A 25,040-nucleotide genomic window follows, 5' to 3' on the forward strand; every position below is an offset into this window, starting at 1 on the left:
TCTGTCTTTCGTGTTGTGACTGATGCATTCCAGGGAGGCAATGCCTTGTATGTATGCAAACCCGTGATGCTTTGGTGAATGGCAGGCACATGACACTTCCAGTGTTTCATTTTTTAAGGGGTTGGGCTGGCTTGTTTGGGGGAAGGGACCAAACAGCGAGGTCATCGGTTCATCAGATTAGGGAAGGAAGGTGAAGGAAGTCGCCCGTGCCCTTTTGGAGGAACCATTGTGGCATTTGCCTGTAGCGATTTAGGGAAATCACGGAAAACCTAAATCAGGACAGCTGGACACGGGATTGAACTGTCATCCTGCCAAATGTGAGTCCAGTGTGCTATCCACTGTGCCACCTTACTCGGTTTTTTTTTTTTTTTTTTTTTTTTTTTTTTTTTTTTTTTTTTTTTTTTTTTTTTTTTTGTTAACTCTCTCTTGAACAATGGGACCAGTTTACAGGATGCAACATTTTGTAATGGTTGTAGACATAGCTCCCTGGTGATTGTTTGATTGAAAGTATTAGATATAGGTACACAACCAAGAGATATGTGTTTCATGAGAATAGACTTATAGAAGATTTGATAAAAACCTGTTAGCTGAAGAGTAACTTTTTTTTTTAGGTATTTTATACATTAGAAGAAAATATAGTTGTAAATGATCTTGTGTACAAAAAACATTTAAATAAGTAGTCTTGCAGCTTTTGCTACTAACATAAAACTGTATACTGTGGCCGATTTAATCCTTTTTTTCCTTTCATATTGACAAGCATTGTGTAACTGCTATCTTATTTTCAGATGATGAATGATGAGAACATGGTACGCTGGACTCAACAAGTTCGTAGCCTTGCTGCTGCAAGTCTGCCAGCTGTATCACAGTTTCTGCTCTCCGAGGATCGTAGGGATGTATTACTGGGCATTGTAAGGGACCTAGTATTTGACCCACATCCTCCTGTAAGGTGTTCACTTGCTTCAGGCCTGCACAAGGTGAGAAAATTATGTTCTGTTTGGATGTAGTATAGTTACCAGGTAGTTATTAATATTATTTACTGTGAGCAGAAAAAACCTGTCTAGAATTTAATAAAATTTTGACAATTAATGACTGAAGTAGGTGGAGCTGTTATTAAAACATTGGACTTTAATTAAGTAGGAGAAGGTGGAGTGGCATTAAAATTTCCAAGTGACAATGCAGATTTAGATTGTCCATGGTTTCCCAGAGTCATTAGAGATAAATGCTAGAGAGGCACCTTTAACAAGCTCATAGCAAGTATTGTGTGTTTTTTTTCCTATCCAAGCTTGTATTCAGCCTCTAATGATCCAGTCAAATTACTGCCCCTTCTTTAGCAGTGGTGTTACAACTGAAGGTGTATTAAAACACTCCCTTTACCAAGTGGCATCTACTGGGTTTGGAAGCAAAAATTCTTTCATCTAGTGAGAAAGATTAAAAATTTGAAGAACCAATACTGTTCAGGGACTAAGTAAGAAAGTCACTGAGGATCCCAGGTAATGAGAGATACATAATAAAATATGAAAGCAACATCAAGAATGTTAAAAACATGCAAGATTTGAAAAGGCAAGATGTTAAAAGTGGAAGAGAGAGCAGGCTGCAACTCCGGAAATAGGTGAAGACAAATTGAAACTAATGAAAGGGTTATGCTTTTTTTTCCTACAATCATTTGCAGCCATTCTTTTGTTTCCTTCCATTTTAGTCACTGTTGTGCTCCAGTACTTACTGTGTTTTTCTTTTACTTCCAACTTGTCAATTGTTCCCTCTTACATTTCAAATTTCACAGACTTTCCAACATATGTTACTAGTATTTAGTTGTTGATATCATTCTTGTCCTATTATTTGTGTGTCCTAGGTGACTTGCTATTCAAATTTTCTGTAGCTCATTCAGAGATATGCACAGGAACGGAAGAGAGTTAACTGAACACTGAACACAGACTTCTACAAGGAATGGGGTAACAAAGTGTGCAATGCCAGCAACTTAAAAACCTAGTAAATGACAGCCTTGTGTTGTTCTTATTTGAGAGCAGTTATCAGTTTAAAACTAGCTTACTTAGATGATGATGTGTTGTTTCACTCATCAGTACAAAGGCAAATCTGATGCATTTCTCCATTCATGTTGCTGGCCAACCACTCTCTTCATTTCAGCATAACTTTAGCCTTTCACATAATCAAAGATCTGCCTTATCCAATCGTGTCTAGGCCTGCTCTTATGATTCTTTCTCACCACGAACCCTTCAGCTATAGTTTTCAGCAATGACTCCTATCTTAATATGTGGCCAGCAGGATTTTTCCATCTAAAATGATTTTTATGAAGTTGTTATGTCAAATTAGATGTCCAAACCCTTGTCCTTTGTGATCCTTGATAAAGTATTTCTTGCATTTCCCTTCAGTATCTAGTCTTTTTCCAAGATAGCAAAATTTGCCCTTCTCTTTAAGAGTCAGTTGTCAGAGCTTCATAGTGGTATTCAGCATGTGCACCTGCTGTGTGCCTCATTACCATAGCTTTCTGTATGTTTATGTGGTTATTATAGCCATCAAATAATACACGTTGAATTTCATTAAACAATCATATCAATTCCTGTTCACTTTTGACAACTACTGCTATATCATAAGCAGACCATACCATGTTGATTTTCTCTGTGTTCACCAATGAATTCCACATTGAGATAGTCCTTTGCTTCCCTCATTGAATCTTCAGTGTGCAAGTAAAATATCAGCAATGACAATGAGACACTCTGACTCCTGAGTTTGGCACCTTGTGTCATTTTTCCAGCACTGTCTACTCTGGTCAGCTTTGCACAAAAGAAAATGGATTATCCTTCTTTTTCTGCAGCTGATACTACACTGCCTAAGAACGGAAGACATTTTATACCATCCTGCATTATTAAAAGTCTGTTTTAGATCCACAAGTGTGAAGTAATCATCGGCTAAATATTCCATGTAAACTGCAATGAGTATTCTTCCGATTACTCTAACATAAATGACAATTAACATTCTACAGTAATGACATTAATTTTATACCCATGTCTGTCCATTGTTTGTTTACAAAGGTTGGCAAAATACAAGGCATGCTGACAATTTTATGAATACTTCTGGCTTTTACTGTTATGATCTATATTTTATTTGATTATGTGGCAAACAGTGATGTTTTCTGCGAATAGCTTTAAACAGTTTTATATTTTTACATTGTATGTGACTAAAACTTTCAATGTTACAGGTAGCAGTGGTTCTTGGAGTTGAAAATTGTGGGCTACTGAAGTATGATTTCACTCGACTGCTTTGTGACCAGAATCTTGATGTTCTCAGGGCTCTTATGCCCAGTGTGAGACCCATTCTTCTGTTCATGAAGGAGGGTGGAATATTTTCTCCAGATGACATGGTATGTAATTTAGGATAGTTAATAAAAATGTGAATATTTTGCTTTCTTTAGATGGTAAATAGTTGTGGCTTGGCCTCATCAATGGTACAAATACGTATAGTTGCCACAGACAAGGAAACACATTGTATCTAGTCACGCTCACTTTTCGTTATAAGTGGGATGCTGCACTACACACAGTTTGAGTCCATAGCCAACTACCATCTAATATATACAGGAAGAGTCAATATAGTATTCAAGAAGTCAAAAAATCAAACAAACAATAGGTGGTATAGATATATGGCAACTTAACAGCACACAGTGGTACATACTCAAGTGAGGAGTGCTCATATTGCCTCTTCTTTATCCCATTGTGCTGTTGGCTGGATATTTCCATATGATGGCTCTGGGACGTGACAGCTGAGTGGCATGTGCTAATTGCAGTGCTGAGGGCACCCCCTGTGCTTATAATCCACTCACCCTCTCAGGTGGCTCAATGGCTTTGTTCATGGAGTAGTTTCGAGAAGCAGTATGTATGTAATGAGTATGCAAGGTTTTCAACAATGTAACTTATTTTAATGATGTAACATTATAGCATGGAGTTCAAATTGTGAATACTGACCTGTACTCTCTGACACCTATGTGGACTACCTGTTATCATAATACTGATGAGAAGCCTGTCTCGGCCATTGTAGTGTAAAATTCCTTCAGTTTCTCTGTGATTTTATTTCAGCTGATTGCTAGATCTGATTGCCAGATGGCTCTGCCTAGAAGTCTATGGCTGATGTATTTCCTTGTCTGCCTGGGATTGATGACCTCGCCATTTAGTCCCCTAACCCACCTCATTCAATCCAGAGAGTTAACTGAAGTGCCTGGAAGTTTAAGGGTGATTTATTTCCTTCCCTGTGTTCAGTCAGTTGTTGACTGTGTGACAAGGATACTTACCCATGGGAAATTTTAGTTGATTATATTAATATATAAGTTCAGACTTTCTTGACCTCATGCATTCTCATGAAAAACACAGTTGTTTCTGCTACAACATCACTCCCTTCTACAAGTCATTTTCTTCCATAATTTACTCTCAAGTGTGTGAAGTTTTTCATTTAATATTATTTACTATTTTTCATGTGCATAACTACTATCAGCTATACATCACCATAATTCATAATAAATGTTGCATGCCATGAAGTATTTTTAGAAAAGTCATCTAGATCACCTATTTCTTTTTTATGACCGTGTCCTTGCCTACTGACATCTGCTAGTCTTAAACAAACTGCTTAACTCACTTGATGGCTGATGTAACAGTGCTTAGTCTCTCATGACATATTTCTTGTGGTCTTTTCTTGCTTTTGGCAATGCTGTGGTATGCTCCTTAGGACTCAATTTCTGGTTGTTACATTCTCTTAAAATATTTAAATACTCTGTAAACTAAGCTTTTACTTAGTGTATGCATCCTCTCCAGCAATCATTTTACAACTACATGCAGCTTTTCTTTATTGCTTTATCTACCATCATTGTCTGTTTATGGATATGAGGCCTGGCTGGCAAACAAAGGCTGCAAAGGAAAAGAGACCATAAGGGTAGCAATGTAAAAAGTATTACGTGAATTTTAAAACAAAACCTTAACTGTTAAATTGGAAAAAAAAACTATGAATTGTGGAGTTCAGCAATGTGTCACCCAGTCCGCCACCCAAAAATAAAAGATAAAAAAGTGGAAGCTGAAATACTAATATCTGACTTATGAAATCACTTCACTGATGAAAATCAGATTTCATGGGGTGAAGATGCAATTACAGCTTTCGGCCATTGTGGCCTTCGTCAACAGTACACACACACACACACACACACACACACACACACGCACACACACAAATGCAACCCACATACATGACTGCAGTCTCAGGCAACTGAAACCACACTGCCTGAGACTGCAGTAGTGTGTGTGTGTCTGTGTGTCTATTGTTGACGAAGGCTGTAATGGCTGAAAGCTATAATTATGAGAGTCTTCTTGTTGTGCCTATCTCAGCATCTCCGCTATATGGTGAGTAGCAACTTTCCTTCTCATAATATTGTTACATTCCATCCTGGATTTCCCATTGTCAGATTCCATAGGCATAGACATGGGCATAGGTATAGAGATAGGTGGTTAGAGAAAGGAAAAGCATCCAGAACTGCTTCAGTAAAGTGGGCCTTTGCCTAGTTGGTGTATTTATTAGATTTTGTATTTATTATGTGAAAAAACTTGTCCTCATCTCAGCAGTTACTTTAGATCTCCAGAGCATTCTCTCAGACAGGAGCTAGTGTAGTTTGATTCAGGGGGTGAACACACAAGGGAATAGTGTCTCAAGTTGAGCTGCTTGTACAAAACATATTCTTACCAGAATAATTGAAGTTGGTACAGTCCCTCTTGATGTGTAGACTATATGAGGAAGCTTCTTAAGAAACAGTGTGTACTGCTCAATATGTACAAAACAAAACTCTTCAATTACAACTGTGGCAAACTATTTTTGCAAGATCCATCTCAAAACCTTGATAAATTCTGATCATATGTTGAGGCTGTCAGTATCACAAAAATCAGTGCTCATACAATTATGGAGAAGACAGAAAGTGCAATAGAAAATAGGAAAACAAAACACGAAAAGCTAAAATCTAACTTCAAGTGCTCCTTCACAGAAGAAAATCAAGAAATATCGCCATCATTCAGTAGTTACTGGTAAGATGAGTGGCATAGTAATCAGCACTAGTGGCAATGAAAGGCTGCTTTAAACAACATAAACTCAATAAGTACCAAAGCCCAAATGAGCCCATGTCAAGTTTTATACAGAGTTCGCAAGTAAATTAAATTCATTCTTGATCATAATTAGCCTATCATCTGATGAGTACAGAATCTTCCACATGGAAACCAGTCTGAGTTCTAAACACATTGAACGTGCGAAGCTCAACTTGTTCTCAATACCAGGGATAGGGGAAACCAAAATGATTTGGAGTACTAAGTTTTTGAAAAACCTTTTATTCAGTATCACTTCACCGCCTAATATTTTCCTATGGGGTATGTGTCCATGTTGCAACTGGATCAAAAATATCCAAATTGGTGGATGCACCATGTTATCGTGGGTGGAGAGATATCCACAGAGACTGAAGTAATATCTGGTGTTCCCCATGGAAGTATGATAGAACCATTTATGGTCACGGTATATGTTAATGAATTAGTTGTTGGTATTAGTTACTTTTTGCAAATCATGCAGTTATCTAGTAAATTCTATCAGTAAAAATTGCAGTAATATACAGTTAGATCTTATTAAAATATCATCCTGTTGAGAATGTGCCTAAACTGTTGGGAAATGCAATCCATGCACTTTATGAAACATAAAAGCATGGGATCCTTTGACTATATTGTGATCTGCTGCTTATTTATCTCGTAATGTAAATTTACAAACAATTTGGATTATATACAAAAGATACATAATAATTTTGCTTTTAAGTTATAATAATTGAATGAACTGTTGTGTAAATTGTATATGTAGATGTAGAGATCAGTGTCTTGTCACTTTCCTTTCTGGAGCCTATCTTTATCTGCAGTTGCATGTTCCCTTTAAATTTATCAAACACCTTCATTTCCATATTTTGAAGGGTCCACACATACAGTTTTAGTTGGTGGGTGGAAAGGTAAGGATTAATAAGTCATTAAAAATTTCAAGCATTTCACACAAATATTTGGAAGTAGCATTGTTTTTGGAGATGTGAAATGAAATGATCACATAGGACCAGCTGTGGAATAAAGCAAACAGCAGGCAACATTCATGTATAGGTTTTCTTACACCTTCTGCAGTGGCTTGCCTGAATGAGAGTCTCTCTGTTTTCAAGCCATATTATTTAGAATAAAATTCTTGGGCTATCGACAGGTGTTGAGAGTTTTATTCAAAATGACCTGGCTTGAAAACTGAAAAGATTTTATTCATTGAGAGGTTGGTGGCAAAGTAATTTGTGTATGAAAAAGATTGCATTTGTATATCTCAATTATTTTAATATTGCTGAAATGTATGGGGGCCACTGTCGAGTTGGACTAACAGGAGATGGCGAGAAAATACAAAGGAGGATGGTGCAAGTGGTTACAGACTTGTTTGAATGGCAAGAGAGGGTAACGCAAGAGAGTGTAACAAAATGTTGTGACTGGATCAAAAATTTCCTTTTGTTTGAAAAGAGAGAGGCCATTCATTTTACAAAAACCTGATTGGAACACCTGAAGAACTGTCTCCAGGCAGATGCTACCAGTACTCTCCAGTCCCTTGCAGGTCAGTCCTTTGAAGATTGTGCAAACAACAAATAACAGCTCAAAGAGGGGTGTGCAAACAGTAATTTTTTCCACATTCAGTCTGTGAATGGGATGAACAGAAACCTGATATTTATGGTAGAGTAAAATTTATCCCTTGTCATACATTTCCCATGTTTCAGTATGTATATGTAGAGCTAAAGATTGATATCAACTATGTCACCATGATGTAAAATGATGGAACATGTATAATGCTTGTGTTGGATGGCTTTTGTGTAGACCACACAAATCTTTATTGAGAATCAACTCAGATTTTACAGGCACTGATTCTGTGGAACCCAGATAACTTTTTTCATTTGTGAGACCCAGTAGGTTGTGGCACCATGGGCCAAGTTGATGCATTGTTTCTTGTCTTCTGAAAACCACAACAAAGTGATCCTACAAGGGTTCCGTTTTTACTGAATGAGGTATGGAAACTTAAAAAGGACAAGAATATCATATTTACAGTACATTAACAGTAAACTGTGTGTATACTGTTTAATGGTACTTTTGCTTATGCCAGCTAAATGTAGCCTAAAAATGAGAAGAAATTCAGCTGCTTCGAGTAAAGCTGCTGCTTTTTCAGTATTATTAAATAGCTGCTGTTTATCTTTTGTTTTTAGCTTGGTATTAACTTAATTGCATTGACATTTTTCAAGGGAAATTTGTGTCAACGTTGATTGGGATAGGAGCATGTGTACAGTAAACTACTGTGTATCATGCAGCTTTATAATGCAGTTTCTAGCCATGTAGCTAAAAAGAATTTTCAGTCCTTGAATATGGGCTTTGTCTCAAAAGTTATGAGAAGAAATTCTCCAGTGAACCAGAAGAGATAGAGGGATGCTTTTTTTTCTGTGGGAACAGTAATGAGGTGTCCCAGCTAACAAATGTGACTTGACCCAGCTGCATCCAGGCAAAGACAGAGTGAGGATCATGTTTTGTGTGTGGTACATTTTGGTACACATCAGAATTTGAAATGCAGTGCTTAATTGAGCAGCGATTCACGATAAAAAGTTGTATTAAAGTAAAAATTTGGGCTCTGAGTTGGTAGACTTGATTCAGGAAGCCTTCAGAGAGGAAGTCACATCCCAGCTGAAAACTTATAAGTGGCACAAGATGTTCCAGGAGGGCCCAGGAAAAAGTAGATGGCAACAAGTGCTTCAAATCACCATCACCATCCTAAATGCATGAAAATGTGGAGCAATGCGAAAAGATTAGAATGGGGATCAACACATGAGTGTAAGAATGATAACAGAGGATTCTAATATGCCCGAGTCAAATGTTTCTAATATTTGAGAGATTTATTGTGGGTGAGCGAGTTGTGCTGAAAGATGGTCCCACAAGTGTTGACTGATGAACAGAAGGAAATCTGCATGCTGAATTGTCACAATATTTTGGATCTTCATGACAGTGATCCTAATTTTTTTGGATAGAGTAGTAATAGATGACAAGAGACAGAGTTTTGAGTATGATCCTGACTTAAAAAGATAAAGCAGCAAGTGGCACACAAAAAATTCACCTCACCTGAAGAAGGTCTGCATGAACAAATTCAAGATGAACACAATGCCCATGGACTCTTTTGACTTCAAATGGGTGATTCACAGGGAATATTATGCATCAAGGAGAAACAGTTAATGGCCAATTTTACACACAAGTCCTCATCCAGTTGCAGGATAGGGTGAAACACACCAGGAAAGACAAACTCAACAACTTGATTTTGCACCATGACAATGCACCAAACCACACTGGCCTCATCATGAAATAGTTTCATGCCAGGAGCAGTTTATCAGTGTTGCCTCAGCTGCCATGCAGCTTTGTCTTGGCATGACTAGACTTTATTTGTTTCCGAGGATAAAGAGAAGCTCTGAAGGGTTGCCATCACGTGTCATTGGAGGCGTTGATAGTGACTTTGAGGCACTACCGTAAGGTGGTTCCTGAGGGTGCTTTCCAGAATGTCTGTGTGGACTGGTCCAAATGCTGGTAATGATGCTGATATACAAATGGAATTTACAGTGGAGATTTTTAAGATTTTGTATGTTGAAAAGCAATGAAACTCATTTCTCTTCTTTCAACTTTTGCAACAGTCTATGTAATTGTTGGTCTGGAGAATGGAAGTTAACCGTAAACACACACACACACACACACACACACACACACACACACACACACACACACACACACACGATGTGTATATAGTTAAAAGGTCAGTTGTTATCTCATAACACCATTGCTGAACAACCACTGAAGTCAATTCCAACCAAAATAAGTAGGGTATCCACCTGGCATATTTTAAGCTGAATCAAAAAGCTAATTACTCCCTTCAACATCTAAAGTAATTATCTTGATGGTGAAGTTAGAGAAATGTGATCTTACATTGAGATGTCCTGAATAGGAGAGGGGTGAGGACATGCTTAAACTAAATGCCTTTTACTTAATTTTGTACAGTGGTAGATGTAGATGTTGGTCTATATCTCAACTGTACCTCATGAGTATCCTTTCTCTGAAGCCATGAGGGTGCTCTTGATAATTTTATTTCCCAGAATTGTTGTATTTTGTTGCTACTATAATTTTCAAACAGTTAATGTATTTCATCAGGACACTTTGGTTTCCTTGATATGACCAACACTTGATGGTTCACTAGAGACAGTCTTCTGCTCAAAGTGTGTCTCCAGTGATACACAGTATGTATATGGTAGAGCTCTTTTGCAGTGCGTATCCATTGTGCTTTAGTGTCTTCGTAGTTGTGTTACTGCTGAATTCATAATAAGCACTAGAAATGTTATACAAGATTATCTGACTGTCTAATGTATTGCAGTGTAACTTTAAAGATATTTTTCTGAGACAGTAAACGGGCCAAAGTGTAAATACAGTTCTGGGGGATTTTTACCCTATACTGTCTAGAAAACCAGGAAGATCTCTCCTTTTCAGACATGATGTAATTATTGTATCTATTGGTATTTTTTGTCTGAATCATGCATTGAGGGCATAAATTTTGCATCTAATACATCTGTGAATCCTACTTCAATTTGATAACAGTTTGATGATTCTTATCTCATGGAGTGATTTATAACCTCAAAAACTGTAGTTGGTAAAGAATGATTCATTATTTATATATTCTATCCTCAACTTTTTTTCACTGCTTGTGTGACTGTTGGAGGGAATTAATTCCTACAGTAGTAACTCAACCGATGCTCACCAGAAGATCATCACAGAGTGTTCATTCCTAATTATGAAAGGAACTGTGAATTTGTAAAATTTCCAGAATGCTACAGGAGTGTTGAACATCAGGATACTGGATTTAAAAAGCCAGAAACATGGTACAAGTTGATTAGATTAGATTAGATTTACTTTCATTCTAATTGATCCGTGTTGAGGAGATCCTCCAGGATGCAGAACATGTCAAAATCAATAATACATGACAAATATTTACAATGAAAACACATCACTGCACTGAAGTGGTGCAGAAGTTAGATTGACAAAAAATAGCTTGCTTCTACCGAGAAATTCATCAATGGAGTAGAACGAGTTGGCCACCAATAAATCCTTTAGGCTTCTCTTAAACTGAATTTCATTGGTTGTTAAGCTTTCTATGGCTGCTGGCAAGTTACTGAAAATGTGTGTTCCTGAATAAATGCACACCTTTTTGTACAATAGTAGATGACTTTAAATCTTTGTGAAGATTATTCTTATTTCTAGTATTGATTCCATGAACTGAGCTGTTTGTTGTGGAAAACTGAGGTGAAGATACACCAGGGACTAGATATAAGTATGAGTTATATAGATCTGTGTGTTTTTTTTTTTTCAGGGCATAAACAATGTTGCAGCTTGTACTGAGACACTTCAAGCTCTCCTGACATGTGAGGCTACTGTGGCTGCTACTTTGGACTGGCGATTATATGTAGATGTCATATCACAGTATGAAGTTCTACCCCAATGTATGCCTTCTGACATTATTTATGATGCTGTCATATCACTTCTTCAGCAACGTATTTTGTCTGTGGTAAGTACTCTGTCATTTAACTTCATCAGTATTTCATAAATTATAAAAACTGTTTAGAATATTTGTGGTTTTATTAATCTTCATTACAGTTTTACTTTTTTATTGGGAGCGTATCAGGAATACTCCATTCTAGGTGCAAAATAAACAGATTGTTACTTTATGTAAGAGAGGTAAATTATGTTGCATTCCAGTCCTCAGCAACATCTTAATTGTGCTGAGTACACATCAGAAAATATAAAGGAAATGAAGCCAGAAAATAACAGTGTTCCTTTGCCAACAGGCGGTGATGTGGTACAGATACTATAAATTAAGACAAGAATTATGAGATGATATAAGGGAGGGGAATACAAGAGAGAATGAGGCACGATTACTGGAATACATGGTAGCTGTCATGTGCAGGTGCGTTGGGAGTGCCGCTGACCCTTTCGCCTCACTGTACTGCGTAGCAGCTTATAGGCACACTCATGGGCACCTGCAAAAATTTTGCTAGCATATGGGGCGGCGAGTACGTTACTTCACTGGTTTAAAGTTTTGATGCTGTCTTTAATCATGTGAGCTTGGCAACAATTTTGGTGGTCAGCCAGAAAGCGAAGGGAAACATACTGACCTTAGTTTCCAGTCTGCACGGCCACATTCCGGTCCAGGACACTGAAAGAAAAGTGTGTATTTCCCATTTCTTTGTGGGATCAGGAGTATGACTTCAGTAAAAGTTTAAAGTTCCAATCAAGATTTCATTTAATTAAAGTTACTCACAAACAACACTTAAAATTGCGTTATGTTCAATTGAAAAAAAGTCTTTCTAATCTAACAGTATCTTTAACAGTTCAGAGGCGACCTCTACGGTAACTTCCTACCAATTTGTTTTTTGCCCTCACGAACATCACTTAGTTGAAAGTTCGCAATAAATGTTCAAAAATTAATGCTCGCCATAAAAGTGGAAATAAATTCACCACGCGGAATTGAATTTCACACGGACGGCACACTAACAGTTATTTTACCGAATTCTAAACGATCCAGGACGGTGTACAGTCCTCGCAAGTTCGCTATCCGTTTTCACTGCCAAATACGTGCTTGTCACAGCTCAGCTCTTGACGTCATCCGAGGCAGAGCGCGACCAAACGTTTAACTGGCGTGGACCTCACAGTGTCTGAGAGCGAAGTGAACCTTCCTACGGCTTCAGGAGCTGTATTTATATGGTGCCGGTGCGGACTGCGAAGAAAACATCTGTTGTCTGTGTCTATTTGCATACGGCGGCAGTCTACAAATGACCGCTATCTCAGGCATATAATCTTTAATAATATAATTACCAATTACTTCAGAAACTTCTTAATTTTTGCTGGTATGCAGATAAGCAGTTTGAAAGCATGTAGAAAGTTTCAGCTCGCTAGAATGAAAACTTTACTTAATAGAATTTATTTATTGGAACAAATGGTAGGTTGTTACCTCTGAACCATACCTTTGCTAAGACTTATATCAGTTGCTATTTATGTTACAAGTCTTAAACTTGGTGTAGCTGTATTATTTGATATATTTGGTCATCTATCACTAAAATTTCAAGTACTTAATCTACAACACTTAGGTACATTTTAGTTACAAAATTAGTTTTTATTTAATTACTCAAAAATGATTAGAGGTAGATTAACGTGGACTCTCTGTTATTATTTTTGGAGTGTACTGAAGCATGAAACAAATTTTCAAGTTTCTAAGTCCATTATTTAGTGCCTCTGATGTTTCTGAAAAACGTGGATTCTGGCATTAATTTTTGTTTTATGGTTTTGGAAATTAGCATCACTTATTTATAACTTATAACTGCACCTTCTGACCATATTCTGGCTTCCTAGCGTCATTATTTAGCGCCTCTGATTTTTCTCTTAAAACGGCATTTTTCCGTAAACTATTAAGTTTACAACATCAAGACTTTGTATTTGGAACATTTTTACACTAAACTATAATTTAACAAAGTTTTAAACATAAATTTTGATTTTTAATTTCATAATAAATTGTGGTGCAATACTTATGCGCTACATGCAGATGCGTTAAGGTGACGTGGCAGTACTAGCAGTGAACTGGGGTGAGTCCTGGCGTACTTGCTCGCCTCTATATCTCACACATGATACAGCACTTGGTTTGCTTCAAGCAGGCACAAGATTCTAAAAGTCAGTTTTGCTTGAAGAAAGCGAGGCCATTCATTTTACAAAAACCTGCTTGGAACACCTGAAGAACTGTCTCCAGGCAGATGCTATCAGTACTCTCCAGTCCCCTGCAGGACAGTCCCATTGAGATAAGTGATAAGCTTATAAATGTGTCATGGTCCAAGAACTAAATTTGATAAGAAATGCACAAAACATATCGTATCTTAAACAATTGATATCTATTTAGTATTTTTAAGGTAAATTACTTTGATACCTAAATAATAACTAGGGACTGGAAAGTGTAGCATCTGATTTTAGCAAAATTCGCAGCTATTTTTATCAAAATTCATATATGTTTTTTCGCTTGTAAATGATTAGATGAAAAATTTAAAAGGTTGTTACGCTATGTGAGTGAAAACAAACACAGCGTCAGTTCTTTGAAATTGACTGATTAAAAAAAAAGTGCTGATTGGGAACTTTTTGACTGGTATGTTTGCTTTTACAAAAACTTCAACACCTTTTTCTCCCAAAATGGTCTTTTTTTCATTTGGTTGCATTTATAGTTTAAAAAAATGATTATTCTGTGTTAAAAAGCAGCAGCATTTTCCCGCCAATGAACTGAATGTATTCCCGATTTTAGGTGCTTCTGACGTTATTTGTGTTTCCCTTTGACCTTTTGTGGGCATTCATAGCTGTGCGACCCATGCTTGACAATGCTACAGATAAAACTGACGAGGCACTTAGCGATGACGTAGAACTGAATGCAGGGTAACTCCATTTTAAAGTTAGGGGAAGAATTTTAGCACAATCGAAAATTGTTAGAGATTCTGTTTTCCATTTGCTATAGTGCAGAGTGTGGGCACTATAGGCTGTAGTGGCAGATGGTCACGAGCGTAAACAAACTTGAATTTTGACTGGCAGAGGGGTGACAAGCCCCGCCTCCCTTTCTCAAGGCACCAGCCTACAGCAGAAATGACTCATTGTCACAGGGATCACCGATACCCTCTCATGTTGTACTGTCATGACTAAGATTCATGATGAACCAGAATTGGTCACTGCACTTATTTCAAAATAAGAAAAGACAATGATGAGCAAAGCACAACACAAAGCATTCGGGGACAGCTAGTGTGCAGAGTATTATTAACTAAATAGTTCAAGCCTGACATCTAGCGGTATTTGTGCAACCACAGTTCATAACATCTGCCACGTAATTCACCACATTAGAAGTGTCCACATTATACCATCTTTTGAGCTTTAGCTAACAAATGTATGCGTTAATTGGTCAGATAAAAAATCTACTCACCAAGTGGTGGCAGAACATACACATGAAAGATGGTTGTAATTTGCAAGCTTTTGCAGCCAGTGTTTCCTTCTTCAGGCAGAAGGGTTGAAGGGTAAGGAAGAGGGGTGAAGGAAAAGGACTGGAGAGGTCTTGGAAAAGGGGTGGACTTCGGGAAAGTCACCCAGAGTCGCGGATCAGGGGAGACTTACCGTGCGGGGTGATAGGGAAAGTCTTTCCTTCTCACCCCGTATGAAAGCTTGTCAATTACAACCATCTTTTATGTCTGTGGTCTGCCGCTGCTTGGTGAGTAGATTTTTTATCTATCCAATTAAATAATTTTGTCAGTAATTAAATGTGTACTTTTGTATGTTATAAAATGCTGTGTCCCATGGCTGAGTACTACGTGGCCTGTATCTTAAATAGAACCATCTACTGCCCACAATTGGTATGTTACCAGATCATTGAGTACATCGATACGCTGTTGTGTCCATACATTTATTATTTTTTCAGAGAAGTTCTTACGCACATTATCTTTCGAAATTGCGCTTCACCAGCTGATGTACAACACTGGTAACTGAAAATTGGCTATATTTTCGATATTTATATGCAGAAAATAAAGCTATGTCAAACTGTATCTGATAAAATAGTTCATCTGGATACACTCTGCTATGAAATAGTGTGCATTAAATAATTTCCCATTTTTGAATTTTGGGGCGGAATCTGCATCCTTTTCACTTTTATTGCAAAATCTGAAATTTTCCGATCCCTAACAATAACTGTATTTCAGCAGTATAGACAAAGTACATTGCTTCATGTCATTAATGTGAATATGGATGTCATCTTTTTGATTGAATGACCTGAAATTACACCCTCATATGAGTAAATCTATTGTATCTAATCAGTTAAAAAATAAATCTATAAAATAATTACAAAAAATATTTATTGATAATATAATGTAATGTAATGTAATAATGTAATTGGTGGTGCTACAGAAGAATGCTGAAGATTAGATGGGTAGATCAGATAACTAATGAGGAAGTATTGAATAGGATTGGGCAGAAGAGAAGTTTGTGGCACAACTTGACTAGAAGAAGGGATCGGTTGGCAGGACCTGTTCTGAGGCGTCAAGGGATCACCAATTTGGTATTGGAGGGCAGCGTGGAGGGTAAAAATCGTAGAGGGAGACCAAGAGATGAATACACTAAGCGGATTCAGAAGGATGTAGGTTGCAGTAGGTACTGCGAGATGAAGAAGCTTGTACAGGATAGAGTAGCATGGAGAGCTGCATCAAACCAGTCTCAGGACTGAAGACCACAACAACAACAACAACAACAACAACAATGTAATTGGATGCATAAAAAATTACTCACCAAATGGCAAATGGACAACACACTCATAGAAAACGTTTTACATATGCAAGCTTTTCAAGCCAGTCACTCCTTTCTCTGGCAGAAGGGTTGAAAGGGAAGGAAGAGGGGTGAAGGAAAAGCATATGAGAGGTTTGGGAAAAGCGGCAAATTTCAGAAAAGTCACCCAGAACTCTGGGCCAGTAGATACTTATGGGACATATTCCCATAATGTTAGATTGAAACTGAATATTAAAAATATGAAGCAGGAAAATAAGTCAGAACAGTTGAGAAAATCCTGTTGGACAACAACAAAAAACCAACAGAAGATACTCCTTGAAGTGGAGAAACAGAGACTAATGTTTAAAAGAGAGATATCCAACTTCAGTATCATCTACAACAGTTTGTTTGCTTGCAGAAATCGACATGTGAGTACTTTACTGGATTTATCCCATTATTTTCAGGCCTTTTATTTTTTTATCTTAGGGTACAGGTGATGGCTGACAGGCAGGAACATGGCTGCCATGTTTAAGTTGTACTGGGGATATGCACATTAGGGTGTTGCATTAGTCCCTTTTTGCAGCTTCATAAGGGCATTAAAGGAAGTACCAGAGAAAAGATTTTTGAGTGTGCTGTTTCAACACTGTTATGTAAAGGTGTGCACCCATCTTGATGGCAGAACTGCACCAAAACTGCCACAGCACCAAGGAATCGGTACAATTTTCTGTTAATAGCTTCTCACATGAACAACTTTGCAAAATAAATAAACAAAAAATAACAAAATTAAAAGGAAATATATAATTTGTTGTTGTTGTTGTGGTCTTCAGTCCTGAGCCTGGTTTGATGCAGCTCTCCATGCTACTCTGTCCTGTGCAAGCTTCTTCATCTGCCAGTACCTACTGCAACCTACATCCCTCTGAATCTGCTTAGTGTATTCATCTCTTGGTCTCCCTCTACGATTTTTACCCTCCACGCTGCCCTCCAATACCATATTGGTGATCCCTCGATGTCTCAGAACGTGTCCTACCAATCAATCCCTTTTTCTAGTCAAGTTGTGCCACAAGCTCCTCTTCTCCCCAATTCTATTCAATGCCTCCTCATTAGTTATGTGATCTACCCATCTAATCTTCAGCATTCTTCTGTAGCACCACATTTCGAAAGCTTCTATTCTCTTCTTGTCTAAGCTATTTATCGTCCACATTTCACTTCCATACATGGCTACACTCCATACAAATACTTTCAGAAATGACTTCCTGACATTTAAATCTATACTCGATGTTAACAAATTCTTCTTCTTCAGAAACGCTTTCCTTGCCATTGCCAGTCTACATTTTATATCGTCTCTCCTTCGACCATCATCAGTTAGTTTGCTCCCCAAATAGCAAAACTCTTTTACTACTTTAAGTGTCTCATTTCCTAATCTAATTCCCTCAGCATCACCGGACTTAATTCGACTACATTCTATTATCCTCGTTTTGCTTTTGTTGATATTCATCTTATACCCTCGTTTCAAGACACTGTCCATTCCGTTCAACTGCTCTTCCAAGTCCTTTGCTGTCTCTGACAGAATGACAATGTCATCGGCGAACCTCAAAGTTTTTATTTCTTCTCCATGGATTTTAATACCTGCTCCGAATTTTTCTTTTGTTTCCTTCACTGCTTGCTCAATATACAGATTGAATAACATCGGGGAGAGACTACAACCCTGTCTCACTCCCTTCCCAACCACTGCTTCTCTTTCATGTCCCTCGACTCTTATAACTGCCATCTGGTTTCTGTACAAATTGTAAATAGCCTTTCTCTCCCTGTATTTTACCCCTTCCTCCTTCAGAATTTGAAAGAGAGTATTCCAGTCAACATTGTCAAAAGCTTTCTGTAAGTCTACAAATGCTAGAAATGTAGGTTTGCCTTTCCTTAATCTTTCTTCTAAGATAAGTCGTAGGGTCAGTATTGCCTCACGTGTTCCAACATTTCTGCGGAATCCAAACTGATCTTCCCCGAGGTCGGCTTCTATCAGTTTTTCCATTCGTCTGTAAAGAATTCGCATTAGTATTTTGCAGCTGTGTCTTATTATACTGATGGTTTGGTAATTTTCACATCTGTCAACACCTGCTTTCTTTGGGATTGGGATTATTATATTCTTGTTGAAGTCTGAGGGTATTTCGCCTGTCTCATACATCTTGCTCACCGGATGGTAGAGTTTTGTCAGAACTGGCTCTCCCAAGGCTGTCAGTAGGTCTAATGTAATGTTGTGTAATCCTGGGGCCTTGTTTCGACTCAGGTCTTTCAGTGCTCTGTCAAACTCTTCACGCAATATCATATCTCCCATTTCATCTTCATCTACATCCTCTTCCATTTCCATAATATTGTCTTCAAGTACATCGCCCTTGTATAGGCCCTCTGCTTTCCCTTCTTTGCTTAGAACTGGGTTTCCATCTGAGCTCTTGATATTCATGCAAGTGCTTCTCTTTTCTCCAAAAGTCTTTTTAATTTTCCTGTTGGCAGTATCTATCTTAACCCCTAGTGAGATAAGCCTCTACATCCTTAATTTTTCCTCTAGCCATCCCTGCTTAGCCATTTTGCGCTTCCTGTCTATATCATTTTTGAGACATTTGTATTCCTTTTTGCCTGCTTCATTTACTGCATTTTTATATTTTCTCCTTTCATCAATTAAATTCAATATTTTTTTCTGTTACTCAAGGGTTTCTACTAGCCCTTGTCTTTTTACCTATTTGATCGTCTGCTGCCTTCACTATTTCATCCCTCAAAGCTACCCATTCTTCTTCTACTGTGTTTCTTTCCCCCATTCCTGTCAATTGTTCCCTTATGCTCTCCCTGAAACTCTGTACAACCTCTGGTTCTTTCAGTATATCCAGGTCCCATCTCCTTAAATTCCCACCTTTTTGCAGTTTCTTCAATTTTAATCTACAGTTCATAACCAATAGATTGTGGTCATGGTCAGAGTCCACATCTGCCCCTGGAAATGTCTTACAATTTAAAACCTGGTTCCTAAATCTCTGTCTTACCATTGTATAATCTATCTGATACCTTTTAGTATGTCCAGGGTTCTTCCATGTATGCAACCTTCTGTCATGATTCTGAAACCAAGTGTTAGCTATGATTAAGTTATGCTCTGTGCAAAATTCTACCAGATGGCTTCCTCTTTCATTTCTTAGCCCCAATCCATATTCACTTACTACGTTTCCTTCTCTTCCTTTTCCTACTGTCGAATTCCAGTCACCCATGACTATTAAATTTTCATCTCCCTTCACCACCTGAATAATTTCTTTTATCTCATCATAATCATACATTTCATCAATTTCTTCGTCATCTGCAGAGCTAGTTGGCATATAAACTTGTACTACTGTAGTAGGCGTGGGCTTCGTGTCTATCTTGGCCACAATAATCCGTTCACTGTGCTGTTGGTAGTAGCTCACCCGCACTCCTATTCTTCTATTCATTATTAAACCCACTCCCGCATTACCCCTATTTGATTTTGTATTTATAACCCTGTATTCACCTGACCAAAAGTCTTGTTCCTCCTGCCACCGAACTTCACTAATTCCCACTATATCTAACTTCAACCTATCCATTTCCCTTTTTAAATTTTCTAACCTACCTGCCCTGCATGCCCTCAGGAAAAATTATGGCTGTAGTTTCCCATTGCTTTCAGCTGTTCGCAGTACCAGAACAGCAAGGCCATTTTGGTTAGTGTTACAAGGCCATCTCAGTCAATCATACAGACAGTTACCCCTGCAACTACTGAAAAGGCTGCTGCCCCTCTTCAGGAACCACACGTTTGTCTGGCCCCTCAACAGATATCCCTCCGTTGTGGTTGCACCTACAGTACGGCTATCTGTATCGTTGAGGCACGCAAGCCTCCCCACCAATGGCAAGGTCCATGGTTCATGGGGGGGGATATATAAGTAATGTTTCACAATTCTTGTTACAGGTTTCTAGGAGCTGAAGAGGGCATTTAGTAAATTAACTTTTGATAAGGAGCCCATGTTTAGAAAAGAACCGTTTGAGTATAAAGTAAATTCTGCAAATTGGGTAACTTTCAAATCTCCCACTGCACTGTGCACACACAAACTGAGAAAACTGTGCCGTCACTGGTTCTTCCTGTAATTATGACATCACATATCATTTTTGTCTGAATACAACAGCTGAGAGGAACTGGTACATTCACAACTACGAGGGCTATTGAAACACCACACTCTTGACTTAGAAGAGTACCTGACAATGAGTACTTGAAACATTGCCTATGACATTGGCTTCTATAGAGGACACAGGCCAGAGCTCATTGTCTCCACTGTTCCACTGTGTGTGTACCGTGAATTGGGATATTTGAAGGTTTCTGATCTTCAGACATTTTACATCCAAACACATCAGCACCAGACTTGAACTTGTGTTTTGGGAGGGGAGGGGGGGGGGGGTGGTGGTGATTCAACGGTTCACTTTTTAAATCCTTCTCATCAACCAAAGCAAAATGTGTTGAACACACTCAAACGTTAGCAACTGAAAATGAATTCGCATGTTTACAAGCATTTATTCAGTTTTGTTCCATCCCTTTTTAATGGGAAGTACATGACTAAATTCCTAACATTTTTCATTGTCTGCAGTGGTTGGTACAACTTGCAATCAGAAGGCAGTACAATATTTTTCATTGAAAAAAATTAAAAACGTATTCTCAGAACTTCTCAACATATTGGTATGTGTAACTCTACACCTAATTCATCAATCACAGATGATGTTGTTGTGTGTAGAGAAGTCACAATACTAGAAAATTGCAGCTAAATGCAGGGTGACCAACAGATGATCGACAATTGGACAAAGATTGGCAGTTGACCCTTGACATAAACAAATGTAATGTATTGCACATAAATAGGCCAAAACACAGATTATTGTATGATCACACAATTGCAGAACAATCGCTGGAAGCAGTGACACCCATTAACATCCTTGTATACACTCAAAAATGCACTAGCAACATGGATAATTACAGTGCTGGGCTACTGATGGTCTTAGGACCAGTTGTGGCATAAGTGTTGCAGCTTGCTCCAGTGCACACAGCCTGTGATCCTTACTGTTTACTCTGGTAACTGTGGAATGGGGTTTTTGGAAGAGAGGCTGAGAAGCTAATATTCCCAAACTAGAGTGAGCATTGAAGTCTGATTTGTCCATGTTATATAGAATTAGTTGAGATCTAAAAAAACTTTGCTAGGTTCAGTTGTGTGACTGAAGTGTAGAAAGCACTATTTTATAAATTCAATTTGAACTGTGATCCTGCCTTGTTGAACCTACAGATATTCTTCATTTAATTTAGTTTGAACCTCTGAAATTTTATTAATATTAACAGAACTGATCTAAAATGAGAGTACGTATCAGATCTTCTTTCTAGAGTAAGCACAGATATTCTCTGAGAACTAACTACAGTATCTGCAGCTCTTCCATTGCTTGCTGCTTTTGGGAATTTGTTATGTTGGTTGTTGCCATAAATTGACAATATTACTGTAGTGAATGAGAATCACTTAGTCTTATGATTTTGCTTTGCACCAATATTTATTTTATGTGCGAGTTGTGCGTGCATATGTGTATGTTGTCTAATTTTGACATGTCCGAAAGAACAGACACCGTATCCATATAAGTATATAGTTCTGGCAGTACCGGCCATTACCTACTTATTCTGTGCGGATGCACACATATTCCCCGAACTCTTATGGGACTTGGTAAGAATGTCTTCCACGAGTAATGAGTGTGTTGGGGTGGGAGTGTGTGGACATACAAGGTGAGAATGTGGGTCTCGCGAGAGGCGCAAGATAGTCCCTGCAGTCACACTATCCTCTGTGCCCTCAGTGGCTCAGATGGATAGAGCGTCTGCCATGTAAGCAGGAGATCCTGAGTTCGAATCCTGGTCGGGGCACACATTTTCGCCTGTCCCCATTGATATATATCAATGCCCGTCAGCAGCTGAAGGTATTAAAAATTAATTCTAATTTCCACTGTATGGTAAGTAGCAACTATCCTTTTCATTATATTGTTACATTCCATCCTGAATTTTCTGTTGTAATGACATGAAAGGGATAGATTGCTACTTACCACATAGAGGAGGTGTTGAGTCATACACAGACAATGTAAAGACTGATAAACTTTTCGCTTTTGGACGAAAAAAGTCCTCCTTCAGAAGCGCACACGCACACGCACACGCATGGCTACTGTCCATAGCCGTTCGTGCTCGACTTCACAAACATCCGATGTGAAAAGCAATCTGTGGTGGATGGTGGGGACAAGAAGGACACATGGGTGGGGAGGGCGAGGGATAGAAGGGTAGGAATGGGGGAAGACGATGTGCTGTTGAGAGAGTGAGCAGGGGCATGGTGAATACAAGATCAGGTTGCTAGGTGCAGAGTTGGTTGTAGAGAAGGAGGAAGACTAATAGGTCCACTGTTGAAATAGAAGGTGTGGATAGTGATGGAGTGGCAGTGGGGAACGGGGTGGAGGACAAGAGCTCGCGTAGGTTGAGGCCAGAGTCCCCTTGCTACAGAAAAATTCTAAAGATTATATAGGTAGATAGAATAACTAGTGATGAGGTGCTAAAACAAAATGACCTAAGGGATGAAGGAATTGTCAGTTTGGTAATGGCGGGAAGTATGTGTTGGGAGGATGGGGGGGGAGTAGGAATAGTAGAGGGTACCAAGGGATGAATACAGTAAGTATGTTCAAATAGTTGTGGATTGCAGTATTTATTTAGAGATTAAAGAGTCTTGCACAAGGGAGAATAGCGTGGAGAGCTGCATCAACTGCTGTTTGGTCTGAAGACTACAGCAAATGCATTTGAAGATCTTGGTGCAGAATTTCTCTCATTTTTTGTTGTTGAGAATACCGAGATCTGATCCATTGTGAAACACGCTGGAGATTTACTGTTTCAGGATTTCTTCTGTGTCATTTAGTTTTAGAACACTGTCTGCATAACACCCACAACACCTTGGAGATTTACACAGACTAGACTCTCATCATCTGTAGTACTGTCTAAGAAGAATGCAGCAGTCAGCTTATTGTGAAATTCTTTTATTGTATATTTCAATCTCGGAACACTCAAATAGTATCATAATTGGTGTTAACAAATTAGATCATCATAAACTGAAATGAAAGGAAAATGGGTGTAAAAAAAATCTATGAAACTGTCACAAAATAAAATGAACTTTTACACACGACTACACACATGAATATGTTACATACTAACTTGTCAAATTACAACTGAACAGGCCAGAAGAGGTACTCACAAAGTAAACATACAATGGAACCTGGCTATAACAACATTTAAAGGACCTTGAAAATTATGTTGTTGGAAATGGAAATGTCGTGTGGCTAGGGCCTCTTGTCGGGTAGACCGGTCTCTTGGTGCAAGTCTTTTGAGTTGACACCACTTCACCGCCTTGCACGTGGATGGGGATGAGAAGAAGATGATGAGGACAACACAACACCCAGTCCCTGAGTGCAGAAAATCTCCGACTCAACCGGGAATCGAACCTGGGTCCGTTTGCACAGCATTCCGTCACGCTGACCACTCAGCTATTGAGGCGGACAATTATATTGTTATAAATGAGTGTCATTGCAACTGAGATTTGTATTTTCAGTTTGTTATGGTGACAAAATGGAAAAGAACAAATTTATTTAGCTTTGTTTAATTTTACATAAGTATTCACTCATAAGGTTGCATGAATGTGGTATACGCAACAGTATATTGAGTACTTGGCTAACTTCTTTACAGTCAGTCATTTTACTGAGCTGTCTATTTTCCCAGTGCACACATTCTAAATTATGTTCTATGTTCATTATTTCACTTGCAGTCTCATTGCTTCCTCCCTTGCTTCATAGAACATGTTCACAATTCTAATGGCTTCTAAAATGTCACTCACAGTAGGCATAGACACTTTATTTCTTTCTTCTTCATCTCCCTTGCTCACTTCTTGGTCACTGTGGCCCTGATTCTTCACTTCATTTGCAATCATTTTCAGTTTGCACTTAGATTGTAATGTCATTGTCTCTTGTTACATACATTTCACAGTCATACTGATTGAGAATATCACAGTTGATATTTGGCAGCAGTGCAGATAGTTGCAGATCATCAGTGTTGTCCAATGTGTCTTCAGTTACAACAGCATTAATTCCTTAAATTGTGATTGCCGCATGATGGAAACAGTTCTTGATGGTTTGAACTGTGACCCAATCCCAAGCTTTGGTGATGCATCTGATTGCATACATCAGTGTCATAGAGTAATCCTACTTTTTCTCAATGCATTGTATCATTTTCAGTAATATGAGCTAACAATAATGACATTTCAGACTCCTAATTACTCCTTGGTCCATGGGTTGCAATAAGCTTGTGTCATATTTGCAGCAAGAGAAACAACCTTAATATTCTCCAGACTGTGATTGACAGTTGTCATCAATAACTCCTTTTATGATTTCTAAGCTCCCAATCCCAACACCTTATTTCAGCTTCAAACAGTTTGGAAGTCATCCAGGACTTTTTATTAGCATAGTAATGCACTGGCAGATTTTTTACATGCTTAAAACACCTAGGATTTTTTGATTTACGTATCATGAGCAATATTT

The 25,040-nt window shown here is 38.3% G+C and overlaps 1 protein-coding gene across 2 annotated transcripts in view; it reads left to right on the forward strand.

Moving 5' to 3' along the window:
- LOC126416169 (uncharacterized) overlaps positions 1 to 25,040 on the forward strand; it is a 288,059-nt gene that overhangs the window by 113,587 nt on the left and 149,432 nt on the right. For both annotated transcript variants that reach the window (XM_050083741.1, XM_050083740.1), the window contains exons 8-10: positions 786 to 974; positions 3,215 to 3,376; positions 11,467 to 11,661. In XM_050083741.1, the coding sequence (XP_049939698.1) occupies positions 786 to 974; positions 3,215 to 3,376; positions 11,467 to 11,661 (546 nt within the window). The remainder of the gene's footprint in view (positions 1 to 785; positions 975 to 3,214; positions 3,377 to 11,466; positions 11,662 to 25,040) is intronic.

The sequence above is a fragment of the Schistocerca serialis genome, chromosome 8, assembly GCF_023864345.2.
Source record: "Schistocerca serialis cubense isolate TAMUIC-IGC-003099 chromosome 8, iqSchSeri2.2, whole genome shotgun sequence".
NCBI lineage: Eukaryota > Metazoa > Arthropoda > Insecta > Orthoptera > Acrididae > Schistocerca > Schistocerca serialis.